The sequence below is a fragment of the Carlito syrichta genome, unplaced genomic scaffold (genome assembly GCF_000164805.1).
Source record: "Carlito syrichta isolate Samal-C Ts95f unplaced genomic scaffold, Tarsius_syrichta-2.0.1 Scaffold280196, whole genome shotgun sequence".
NCBI classification, from domain to species: domain Eukaryota; kingdom Metazoa; phylum Chordata; class Mammalia; order Primates; family Tarsiidae; genus Carlito; species Carlito syrichta.
This window is the reverse complement of record NW_007224292.1, coordinates 16737-30623: the sequence shown is the minus strand read 5'-3', so window position 1 is coordinate 30623 and position 13887 is coordinate 16737. Positions and strand designations below refer to the sequence as shown.

The 13887-nt window shown below is 41.0% G+C and overlaps 1 protein-coding gene across 1 annotated transcript in view; it reads right to left on the bottom strand.

Annotated features, from left to right (window-relative positions):
* The window catches only part of LOC103254447 (gamma-secretase-activating protein), a gene marked incomplete at its 5' end in the record, with an annotated part of 43574 nt that overhangs the window by 13584 nt on the left and 16103 nt on the right, over positions 1-13887 (bottom strand). Inside the window, 5 exons of the mRNA XM_008052543.2 lie at positions 2333-2428; positions 7127-7188; positions 9872-9903; positions 10566-10624; positions 11798-11926. Coding sequence (XP_008050734.1) covers positions 2333-2428; positions 7127-7188; positions 9872-9903; positions 10566-10624; positions 11798-11926 — 378 coding nt within the window. The remainder of the gene's footprint in view (positions 1-2332; positions 2429-7126; positions 7189-9871; positions 9904-10565; positions 10625-11797; positions 11927-13887) is intronic.

Sequence of the window (13887 nt, the reverse complement as noted above, 5' to 3'; positions counted from 1 at the left end):
TGTTAACATGTGACCAATTTAACCGGGTTCTGCAGCAACTTCCTTGGATATGTTTTAGAAAAACTGCCCAGGTTCCTAAAAGACCTAAAAATCTACCTTCCTCCGACCCAGCGATCCTCCTTCTGGGAATATACCTGGAAGAACTCAAATCACTCTATAAAAAAGATACCTGCATATGCATGCTTATTGCAGCACTATACACAATAGCAAAAACAGGGAACCAACCATGCTGCCCACTGAAACTGGACTGGATTAAAAAAAAATGTGGTACATACACATGATGGAATATTATGCAGCCATAAGGAAAGAAAAAATTATGGACTTCACAGCAACTTGGATGGATTTCGAGTCTATTATACTCAGTGATCTATCACAGAAACAAAGATCTGAGTACCACATGTTCTCACTCATAAGTGAACCTTTAACATTTATCCTAATACTATTAGAAAGAGATTGGCAGTAATGGGACACTGCCGGGGAAGGGGGAGGCACACAACATCAGTAAGGGTACCCGATCTCCAACCAGGCAAAGTGGGGACCAGAGGAAGGCCCAAACGTTACCTGTATGATGACCACTTATGTACCTAACCCTGAATTGTACCCCACGTCTTTAAAATAAAAAAAAAAAAGAAAGACTGCCCAGCCACTCTCCTTGGAAGGGAGTAGGAGGCGTAGCTGTTGCTGCTGGGCAGGGCCAGGAAGATTTGGCCTCAACCAAACTCAATCTAGTTGCTGAGTCAGAAGGTCAGAGGCATGGAGTTTTCTGAGACTATACATGTTTAATTTCTGGGCCTACTGGTTCTAGGAGTTGTTAACACAAACTAATGTTAAAACTTTTATGTGGTCAATTATGGAGAAAAATGATGTTTAAATGGAAACTCTTGCCGGACCCGGTGGCTCAGCCTGTAATCCCAGCACTTTGGGAGGCTGAGGTGAGAGGATTGCCTGAGTCAGCGGGTTCGAGACCTGCCTGGGCAACTTGGCGAGACCTCATCTCTACAATAAATCAAAAAATTAGCCGGGCGTGGTAGTGCGTGCCTGTAGTTCCAGCTACTTGGAAAGCTGAGGCAGAAGGATTGCTGGAGCCCAGCAGGTCGAGGCTGCAGTGGCCGGGAGTGGCCACTGCACTCCAGTCTGGGTGATAGAGTGAGACTCCAACTCAAAAAAAAAAAGGAAACTCTTCTTAACATTTTGGAAGGTAAGATTTAAAGTCAACAGAAAGAAAGTTGATATGTGGGTGTGTTAAATAATCATGTATTGTAAGTTTCAAAACAAAGAAAGCAAGTTCATATCAACATGGGAAGATCAGTAACACATCATAAAGTAAGATCCTTGGTACGGACAGTTCTACTGAGGAGATTTAAGATTCAATGCCCTGATTGTAAATATCAATATTTAAGAATACCAATCTCTTCTAATATATTAAAAACTATGAAACTCAAACTTTACTATAGAAATTCACATATATTAAGAGATTCAAATGATTGCAATAAAGGCAGAAAACTTTAAAATTAAACACAAAGTGATTAGATCAGGGTTATATCTAATACACTTAACTATCTTCCAGATTTCAACAGAAAAATATGTGTTAGCACACTGGCTCATTCGCATACTGGTCTTGTCCAAACTTAGAGAAATAATGGAGTGTATTTTCTCTTTCTGTGTAAACGGTTTTTAAAATTTGTTAAACATATTATTTCCAGATTCTAAGCAGGACCAGGCTTCAACTCTAAATGCTTTCTGAAAGACTCAAAACAGCCTTAAAATTATATCTAGTCACATCACTTCTATATATGCATAGAATGGTATTACTAATTTGGATCATACAATTTCAATAAGTGGCTACCAGGTAATAAATTGCTAATTTCATCAGTAAATTCTAATGTGGTATTATTTATACACTGAGTTGGAATCTGGTTTAGTTGTGCTATTAGAACTAATTAAGAACTGAAGTTCAAGTTCTCTCATGTCCTTAAACCTCCATGTACAGAAAGCATTACTTAATGTTTAATAAGGAGCTGGAAGTTGCCAATGAGATGTCAACACTTGGCAATATACTATATGCACTGCCCTACACTTGCATGAATGTATAGTTGCCATTTGAAGGAAGACAATTTTAAATCACTTTCAAAACCAAGTTAGCTTTCTTTATGGTTCTTATTTCCCTTGCCTTAATCTACAGCAGTAAATATGCTGATATGAGAATGGGAGAGCTCAAAAAACCTAATATGAAAAACACACAAACAGGTTCACTGAACCACATTCTAAGAATTATATACAGAGGATGAGGAATGTGGATTGAGGTATGAGGAGAAATAAAAACAAGACCAACCAGTTTTGAAATGTAGTCCAGAACCATCTGTTCAATTTTCTTCTTTTCTACACCCTGTAAGTGTCTCATAAGATGGCCTTTTAGCTCAGACACCATCTGAAAATAAAATATGCATTAGATAAGTTACAACCTACCTCCTCCCATCTGTAACTGGTTTGAATTAGATCCACTTATTAACATTCTTTATCAATATAAAAAATACTGGATCTGAAGATCCCACCAACAGAAACATAGAACTCTCAACATTTCTCTGGTGAGGATAAATCAGGGACCTCCTGAAATTTTCCTCAGGAGGAACTACGTATGATTTACCCAAAGCCAGTGAACAACTGAGAGTCAGGCTCTGGCCCTAACAAGAATCCTCCAAAGAAGCCGGTGGAAGTCATCTACGTAGAAGTCAAAGGCTTTGGAATCTACCAAAGGATTAAAACCTACTGCTCCTGGAACCCTGGGGGATTAACAGGAACCACTCTACACATGGAATGTCTGTGCTAATGGGGCAACAATTTTGGGTGTTTAAAAGGACAGAGGTGGGGGCACACCTCATCAATAAGGGTACCTGCATAATGAACATTTGTATACCTAACCCCACATGTTTAAAATAAATAAAATAAAATAATAAAAGGACAGAGGCAGGAGTAAAAAGGAAATGCATCAGGTACTTCCCTCTGCACAGTGGCCATAGACACTCAATCCCTGGTCACACAAAAGTAATGAAATATACATTCTGGCACCTCCAAACAGGCTTGTTTCTATTTCTGCTATTTTTGGTCATCCTTGGGCCTCCTCAATCAGTAGTTAGCATTCCCAGCTCTCCTCACTTTTTTGCTTTTCTTTCCTCCTTCCTACTCCTTCCTTCTCCTCTTCCTCCTCTTCCTCCTTCTTCTCCTCCTCTTCCTCTTCTCCCTTTTGCCTAGATGCCCTACTTAGCAAGAGGCCATCCTGGCTAGAGAGATCTCTGTACCAATAAGCAGCCCACAGAAACTGTACAACTGACATGATACATGCACATATCGTCTACGTTAGCAAATTCATATATACCACAGCCCGAGTAAAGCCTAGCCGGTGGCCTTCAGGGCCAAGACACAGTGGTATCTCAATTCAATTGAGTCTCTTACATGTGCTAGTTAATTTGGCTTGAAAATAAATTCTTTTCTGTTTAAGAAATAGTGTATACTTTTTTGTGCTTTTCCATTTTTCTACAATAACCATAAGGATTAAAATTAAAATAACCCATAATCCTACAAACTACATTAACATATGGGGTTTTTTCTTTCCTGGTGTGTATGACCATTCTAATGTTTTGTAATCTATTTTTTTCATATAAATATCCTTAACCACATTCATTTTAATGGCTGCATAGTAATTTTACAAAAGTACTATAATTGCGTATTCACTTCTTGTACTATTGCTAATAATATCGCCCCAAAAAAATCTTTATATAAAGGTTGTTTGCCATATCCTCAATTATTTTGTCAGAGCAAATTCCTAGGAATAGAATTTGTTGGGTCACATACTTCAGATTTGCACTGTCAAATGCCTTCCACTGGGATTATACTAATTTTCAAGTGAATTTCATGAGGCCAGTTCCCTGTATCCTGAACTTTGCTGGTATGGTTTTAAATCTTTGCCAATTTGACAAGCAAAAACCCAAACCCAAAACCAAAAAACCACTTGTGCTGTCTGTCATGATTTTTTTTTTTTTTTTTTTTTTTTTGAGTTGGAGTCTCACTCTGTCGCCCAGACCTGTAGCCTCCACCTGCTGGGCTCCGGAGGTCCTTCCACCTCAGCCTTCCAAGCAGCTGGAACTACAGGTGCGGGCTACCACACCCAGCTAATTTTTTATTTACTGTAGAGATGCGGTCTCACCAAGTTGCCCAGACAGGTCTCGAACCCGCGGGCTCAGGCAATCCACTCACCTCGGCCTCCCAAAGCACTGGGATTACAGACTGAGCCACAGAGCCCAGCTATCTGTCATGATTATAGCAATACTGAACTTCTCCCTTACTCTAGACTTTTTGGCCATTTACTTTTGAGGATTGACCAGAGCCTTTTGTCCATACCCTTCTGATATATTGTTTTCTTACTGATTTGTAAACTTCACTTACATACTAAATGTTCATCACTTGTTGCATATGTTGCAAATTTATTTTTCAATTTTATTGTTTGCCTTTTTATTTTTATATTTATGTTTTAAGTGTTCATTCAGTCAAATCTGTCTTCTCCTATCTGTCTCTGGTCAATAATATATTTTAAATGCCTTCTCTATTTTGGTATTATTTAACTACTCATTTATTTTATCTAAATTCTTTCACACAGTTTAATTTTTTATATTAAACTCCTTAATCCATCTGATATTACTTTTGGTTTATGATATAAAATGGTAGTACTTGGAGTGGGAGGAATGTGACTTAATTTTCTTTTCCAAATAGTTAACCATTGACCAATTGATTAAAAATTCTTTATTTCTACATTGGTTTTAAATATCTCACTTATTACACACTAAAGATTCAAATTTAAACTAGAATCGACTGCCTGTCCTTTGTATATGCATCATGTTGTTTCTATTATTGTAGATCAGCAACACATTTAGAGATCTGCTAATGCCAGTCCCACTCCTCTCCACCTTGTCAAATGAGTTTCTTAGTCAATTGAGAAATTTTGCTGGCTTTTTGGTAATTTTATTAAACTTAGTCACCAAGAATTGGAAATTGAATATTGTTTTCTATTATCTTTTCTAACTTGTTTAATTCTAACCAAAAAGAAAATACCTGTAGGGAATCACTAGCTTACTAAGTTACTCTTTATTATTTTACATTTTCCTAGTTGATTATGTTTGTTGCATTAGAAAATCATAGTATCTTCTTTTACTTTGGTTTCTTATTACATTGGCTACAATTTTCAGAACAATATAAAATTATAATAAAACCAGCAAAGATTTGCAAACCTTAAAGATTTCTGGTTTTTACAGCAATGCCCCCAGCATTCCATTCAGAAGGATATTGACTATTAGTATTAAATGATTCTTTGTCTTACTGATTAGTATGTTCCAGGAGTAGAATTTGCCTATTATCATCTTTTAGCACCTATAGAGATTATCTTTTTTTCTTTTTTGCCCTTGTAATATAATAAATTACATTAGTATATTTCCTAATGTTAAGCCTTCCTGGAAAGAACTCCACTTGAACATGTTATATTTTCAAGAGCCCATTGGAAAGAATTTTAATTAGACTTGTGGTATCTCTACTCATAATTAAAAGTAGTATTTATCAGCCTTTGGTTTTAAAGTTATGCTGGCTTTTTAATTGAGACCCTTTCTATCGTCTTTCAAAAAATACTTTATATACCATGAGAATGATCTGGTTCTTGAGTTTGAAAGAACTAACATTAATAACTTGGGATCTTTTTTGGTAATAACCTTTGGCCTTTTTTTCCAAATTATTTTATGGTTATTGAGCTTTAGCTTTTCTAATTCTTCTTGGGTCAAGTTTGGTCATTTCTACTTGCCAAGAAAACTGTTTATCTGGAATTTTGAAGGTTATAAATATAGATTTATACATATTCTTCTCATATTTTAAAACTTGCCATATCTAAAGCAATAGATTATCCCATTCTTAAATCCACATGGTATTAAAAATATTTTATTGGGCCTTCCAGATGTCTCTTTAATCAATTTTTTGCATTAGACAATTTTTTATTTATTTACCAATTCTGTTCTTCCATTAATTTGTTCTGATTTATATTTCTTTGGTCATTCTAGTAGTAAAACTTCTTGAGGAAAACTACTTTGTTCTGCTGTATTTTAAACCCAATACAAAAGCTACAAAGACAGTGCTCTTCCCTTTTTAAAAAACACTCTTAAAATAATGTGGTACAACCGGGCTCGGTGGCTCAGCCTGTAATCCCGCGCCTTTGGGAGGCTGAGGTGAGTGGATTGCCTGAGCCCGCAGGTTCGAGACCCACCTGGGCAGCGAGACCTCATCTCTACAATAAATCAAAAAATCAGCCGGGCGTGGTAGCGCATGCCTGTAATTCCGGCTACTTGGAAGGCTGAGGCGGAAGGATCGCTGGAGCCCAGCAGGTCGAGGCTGCGGTGGCTGGGAATGGCCACTGCACTCCAGTCTGGGCGACAGAGTGAGACTCCAACTCAAAAAAAAAAAAAAAATGTGGTACATATACACAATGAAATATTATGCAGCCATAAAGAGGGACAAATATATGGACTTTGTAGCAAATTGGATGGACTTGGAGTGATTTATCACAGAAACAAAGAACTGAGTTTCATATGTTCTCACTCATAAGGTGACCTTGAACAATTGTAATGCTATAAGAAAGTGATTGGCAGTAGTGGAAAACTGTCAAGGGAGGGGGGGTGGGACTGGCAGTTGAAGGAAACTGCTAGGGAAGGGGAGGCACACCTCATCAATAAGGGTACCTGCATGATCAATGTTTGTATACCTAACCCTGAATTGTACCCCACATCTTTATAATAAATAAATAAATAAGTAAATAAACACTCTTAGCACTATGCATTCCTTATCATGATTTGTAATCGTGTATTTATTGGTGTAATCGATTAATGTACATCTCCTCTACTCAACTACATATTCCAAGAGGGCAGAAATCATACATGTGTTTCTACCATTGGATGTACATGGTCTGCAGTGGCTGGCAACAACTATTTGTTGAAAGAATGAATGAAAAATAAAATCAGAATGAGAAATACAATCTAGCCCTTTCCTGTCTTCTTGGGGTCCATGTGTGCCAGCACCTACGAGCCCACACACCACTTACCAGTCCCATAAGCAGCCTCTGGCGGTTGTCTTCCTCCTGCAAGAGGGGAGTTAATCTCGGCTCTGAAATTAAACAGAGGAATAGTTCTGTTTAATAGCTCTAAATAGTTTTCTGGAAATAGCTTAGAAGAAAACAGGATCAGCCTGGGTTTCCCTCCACTGAGTCACTGGGAAAACATAACACTTCCCTGATAGGATGAAAATGTTTCATTAGCTAAGTGTGATCTAGCTAGTGACAAGCTGAACTTATCACTCAGGTGATGCACAAAGAGCCCTGTGAGACAGAGAGAGGGAAAGACCAAGAAATGAAGAAAACAACAAACACATTCTCCAAACCAACAGGTTCTAGCTTTGATTTCTCTTCAACACTAAAATTCACCACTGTCTAAGAAGCCCTGCTCCACTGAAGACAGAGAAACTTGGACTCTCTCTTAACCCTAAGGGGGCCATAAATCGAGGGACGGGCTCAGTGAAGGACTACACGACTCCCTTCTACTTTCTGACCCTTGTTGCTCAGTGAGTTCCAGAATTACTGACCTGAGGGAACCAGTTACTTACTGTGGCAGATAATAATAACTGGCACAAATGTTCAGACAAAAAAGGTGGCTAGATTAAGAGGGAGAGTGATATGTTAGGTTAAATGACACAGCACTTTCTCCAGCTTGATTTGCCCTTCACTGGCAAAAGCGGAGGAGCAGGCACACCCAGTCTTGCTAGAAGATCTGCCCTGATGCTCTCCTAATACCTTTGTGCTCTGTTCTTCCTCTCCTGAAACACTTGAGGCCCAGCGTCAAGCAAGAGGGCAGTTCCCCTGCTCAGTGAGCTAAGAACTTCCTCTTGGGTGGAGAGGGTAGCATGGATACCTCTTGACCCCTTGGAATAAATCTTACCTGGATCCCATACAACTCTCATGATTAACATGAAACAATTAAAAATGTGAACCCAGTAGCCCTGCATTTCACAGAATGTTCTGTTTCAAGCAGTGACAGCATTCTTTACAGGGAAGTAGTAGAAGCAAAGCACGCACAAGGAAGGGGAAGAGTTTTATCAAGTGCATTAGGAGAGACTGACTGGTAACAGGACGGAATAGTCCTGAGCCATGGGGCAGCTCTGTAAGCAAGGCAGGAGGGGTGGACATGGCAGACACCTCGACCAGACCAGTAACATTCCCCATATTGCAAAACCCCTAGCAATGTGAAGAGGGTATGCCTGAGTCACACACATTCATGCCCCTATCTGGCAGGGCAGAGCCCCCATCTTCACTGATGGCCTAGTAACACAAAGGCTGGTTCTTCCCAGGCTGTGCAGTGAACCCAGGTTCTGTCAGCTGGGGCTGGACCACAAGTTCACTGTCAAAGTTCACTGGGCTGCTCACTATGTTCACTATGGCAGGATGTGTGGCAATGTACTGCATAAAATAATTTCCATTAGGGTCACCCAGCATATACTCAAAACACCCATGCCCATACAATAGGAGTGGGATATAAAAACAACAGCTTGGCTGGCGCCGTGGCTCACACCTGTTATCCTGCACTTTGAGAGGCAGAGGCAAGAGGACTGCCTGAGCCCAGGGATTCAAGACCAGCCTGGGTAACTTGTAAAGACTTTGCCTCTACAATTAAAAAAAAATTAGCCAGGTGTGATGGCACATGCCTGTAGCTCCAGCTACTTAGAAGGCTGAGGTGGAAGATCACCTGAGCCCAGGAGGTCGAGGCTCAGTCACTGTGAGCATGCACTCCAGCCTGGACAACAGAGTGAGACTTCGACTCCAAAAACAGCCAGCTTATTTAATGAAGGTTGACTTTGATGAGGCATGAAAGTGTTCCTCTGACTACTAGAAAAAGCATGTACCTGACTACACTCAGCATCCTCCTCCCCCAGTTTCACCTGGCCAAGTCCCCCTTGTTTGTCAGGACGTAACTCAGATGTCATCCCTCTGGGAAGCCTTTCCAACCTCCCTCCCTCCCCCAAGCAATCCCACTCCTGATCTAGCCCCTCACCCCCTGCACCCAGGGGTTACGTAATACCTGTCACTTGGTTTGGAAGTCGTGTCAGCATTTCTTCCTCCCACATTGATGATAAAGCCGCCACCTCAGGTGCACACATGCACTAGGCACCATGCTAGGTGCTATCTACATTACCCTACTCACTCTCATTTTCTCCTCACTCTAGCCCTGAGAAGGACAATGTACAAAATGTATAAGTGACCTGCCCAAGAGCACAGGGTTAGCAGGTGGCCACACTGGAATTTAAGTCCAGTTCTATCTGATTCCCGAACCCGAGCTCTTTCCTCAAAACAACACTGCTTACCACACTGGAGGCTCCTCAACCGTGTGCCCCTAGCAACTAGCCCAGTGTGTACCCAAGTCTTAACCAGAACGAAAGGTGCACGAGACCCTGCATGATGAGGCAGCTGGGAAGAAGGCAGCCCCAAGCCAAAGGAGCTGCCAAAAGCATGGGTGCAGTCAAAGGTGTGCCCATGTGATGAGAACTAATGAAAACCACAGAGCCAGCACCCAGGGACTCCTGCAGCAGAAGCACACTTAGCAGCTGTCCCTGAAGGCCCTGGTGCCAAGACAGACATGACAAGAGCTGTGTAGCCACTCCAACAGGAAGACATTGAAGAGCACTGCCCTCGCTACACACCTGGAAGTGATCCTTGCCAACCCACAGTGGTAGGAAGAACAGTTCTACACACAAAACGCTGACTGAAACCCAGAAGGCTTCATTACAGGTCTTTTCTTACCCAAATTCCTTGCTTCTAGGTTAGAAATCACCCTACGAAGAAATTAGTCATGTTATTCACACAGAAAGCATTACTTTAAAAATTTTAAAGCCACATCATACAAAGATATCCTCCTTTAAAAGCCCATACAACCACTGCAGAAATTTTTCAAGCTGCTGAAAACCTCAAAAACTTTAATCAGCACAGTGAAAGCCACAACAGGCAATTAAAAAAATCTCAAGGCCCTTTAGTGCCAACAATGGCAATAACTTAGAACAATTGCAGCTCTCAGCTATTGGAAATAATAGGGACAGAAAATAGAACAGAGGTTGGAATGGGGCCTTTTAGCACTCTAGATGACTCATTTTCCGGAAAATAGACTTTCAAAATAAGAGCAAGCTCACCAGCCCACTAACACTTAAAAAATCAACTACTGTCTGCCCTTCTCCCCTAACATGTTCACATCATAAGAACTTTCTTTACCCCTTATCCATTGTAACTCATCCATCCCCCAGCTGCAAGTCAATTAGGCTCAATATACAGGCTTTTCCCACTAGAAATTCCAGCACCAAACTCCAGAATACAGCCCAACGGCTGCATTCATGAAGCTGACAATATAATTTTGCTGAGGCCATATGACAAAAGTAAGTTAATCCCATGAACGACAGTCAACAAGGTAGTTGTAAAAGTTAACAATAACCTTAGTTTTACTTACTTTATTGCATTATCAAGAATATTCCTCACGTATGCCATGGACTTTCTTTTTCCTGTTTTCTAGGAGTGAGAACATGTCACGAGGATGGAAGATGAAGGTTTTGTGGGTGATTTTTTTCCCCAATAAGGATATAATGCACTATAGTTAAGAGTTTTAGAAAGAAATATACTTTCCAGGTAACCAGAACACCTAGATTCTTTAAAAACATTAAAGAAACATTTTATTCTGAAACAATTACAGATTCGCTGGGAGTTGCAAATCAGTCATATACAATACACAACATCATTACGCTATTAATATATGCAATGATACTACAGAGAGAACTAATGTACCCTTCCATTCCACCCAGTCTTCCCCAAGGTTTATATCTTATATAATGACAGTACAATATCAAAATCAGAAACTGGCATTGGCACAACGTGAGTGTATAATTCTATGTCATTTTCTCATATATGTAGATTCATGTCCCACAATGTACCAGCACAATCAAGATACAGAACTCTTCTATCACCGCAAAGATCTCCCTTGTGTCATTTCTGTATAGTTATCAGTCACATATACTCTTCTCCTCCCAACGACCCCAAATCCCTAGCAGCCACTAACTCGGGAACACCTAGATTTTTTTTACATCAATCTTTAACTACATAAGTAACCCAAGAATACACCTGAGACATGGATACTAACCATACTTCAATGACTGTGCTGTAGGTCCCTTAACCTCTCTGCACTTAAGTTTCCTCCTCTAGAGCAGGGGTTCCCAACCCATGCCACAGACCGTACTGGTCCGTGGCCTGTTAGGAACTGGGCCACACAGCAGGTGGTGAGTGGCGGGCAAGTGGAATTCTGTCAGCTGTCAGATCAGTGGTGGCATTAGATTCTTATAGAGGCATGAACCCTATTATGAACTGCACATGCAAGGGATCTAGGTGTGCGCTTCTTATGAGAACCTAATGCCTGATGATCCCGCCCTCATCCCATCCCAGGTCCATGGAAAAACTGTCTTCCACAAAACCATTTGGTTCCTAAGGCCAAAAAGGTTGGTGACCACAGCTCTAGAGAACAGACATCATAGATGCACTGCTGTCTGTCTATAGAGGTCAGTATTGACAATGTGGAAGTCCCTGGCAGCTGGGGAGAGTGCTGCCAATGTCAGCCAGCCCTAGGATGTAAAGCACTGGATCTCATCCACTGTGCCTGGGCTGCCTGCTTTATTCTCACCGACCCACACATACCTCTTCAGAGATCAGGTCGTGCCACTCTCTCCTGATCACACTGTTGTTATAGTGTAAGTGTGGCTTTGCATATTTAACATATTCTAGGTTGGAGCTCAGTTTTTCCCAGTAGCCCTTAAAGCTGTGCACCTGTAGGAGACAAAAATATCAGCTGCTTTAAGAAGCAGGTCCCGTGACCCAAACTACCCTGTGAGTATCACGTAAGCCTTACTTCCTCTGCTGTCATTAAGCTGTGTTTCTGCGTGAATGCTTCCCATGAAGAATACATTCTAGATCCAATAGAAATTCTAAACTAGGGAGATTTAAAGAGTCTTGCTTTCCACTTCATTTTCCATCCTCTTTACAGCACCGAAACCAACAGGACTTCCCAGGGTTGCGGCTTAGCAGGAAAGCCTATATTAAACATGTCAAGTCATTTCCTCCCTAGAGACGCATTTTTTATGACTTAGGTTGTGTCAACAATGTCATGTTCACTCAGAGAACATTCAGAACATTTGAAGAAGTCACGAGTAGGCTTACTTTCCGAGTAATATCCTTGCTTCCAAGGGTATTTTTCAAAATCGAGGAATTCAAAGATAATGAAATGAACTAATTTTACATAGAGTTGTCAAAGATTCCACAACAGAACTTGTTGGCATTCTATCTAGATCTTTGAATTATGGATACAATTGTACTATTCTGAAGCAAGAATGTGTTCATTATACTCACGTTTAAATAAAATGCCACGTTAATACATTTTTTAATGTTAGAGGATACACTACTGACACAAATTGTTTTTAAACCAATGAATTTAGATTTATAACACATTATTCTTGCCAAAATATGTACAATTATAAAAAGATTTGCCTGGGGTCAGGGGTGCAATGTGTGTCCATGAAACAAAGGGACCTAGCCGGGCTTGGCGGCTCAGCCTGTCATCCCACACTTTGGGAGGCTGAGGTGAGTGGATTGCCTGAGCCCGCGAGTTCGAGAGCTGCCTGGGCAACTTGGTGAGACCTCATCTCTAGAGTAAATCAAAAAATGAGCCAGGCGTGGTAGCGTGCGCCTGTAGTTCCGGCTACTTGGAAGGCTGAGACGGAAGGATTGCTGGAGCCCAGCAGGTGGAGGCTGCAGTGGCTGGGAGCGGCCACTGCACTCCAGTCTGGGTGACTGAGTGAGACTCCAACTCAAAAAAAAAAAACAAAAAACAAAAACAAAGGGACCTGCTATGGTGACAGACCTGAATTTCACGAAAATAAGAAAACTTAAATAAGATTCACCTCAATTTTTTAAACGGCCCAAATATTAAATAATAGCACATCATTCACATTTTTATTCAAAGTCACAATGGTTTGAAATGAATTTTGGAGTATCAGCAAAGTGAGTAACATGATAATATTAAACTCTGAAGCCTGAAATGCCTGCCCAGCCGTAAGAAAAACTCCAAGAGCATCTCATTTCCAGGGAAAATGCTGGAGTCAGGCCCCGCTCCTCCCTTGAACTACTCGCTCATCTATTCCTTCCTCTTCCACTTACTTATAATGAACACACCTTTGTCCACCCTTTGGTTCTCCTTTGTATTAAAAATAATAATAATAATAATTAAGATAAATCCAGCAGACATCTGGCAGCATTAGGTCTCTGACTGTCTTGATGTGGGCTCAAGCACACTAGTGCCAAAAGCCAGAAGACTCACTGGTGTTGTGCTGACATCTAGTGGTCAGTTAAGCTATTAACTCTGCCTGCTTTGCCACAGGAGTCGCACCACACGGTTCACCCAGATCTTGCCCAGGACGGGATAACCAGGGAGAGGTGCCCTCTCTATCTGTTGTCTGGCCTCATCCCCTCAAGCCAAACGCTGTCCTGCTTTTAGAAGACTCTTCTCACATTGCCACTCCTAAGAAAAGATCCCCCCCAAATTACATTTCTTCTCCTCACTCCTCCTTTTATTTTATTTATTTATTTATTTTTTTGAGTTGGAGTCTCACTCTGTCGCCCAGACCGGAGTGCAGTGGCCGCTGCCGGCCACCGCAGCCTCGACCTGCTGGGCTCCGGCGATCCTTCCGCCTCAGCCTTCCGAGTAGCCGGAATTACAGGCATGCGATACCACG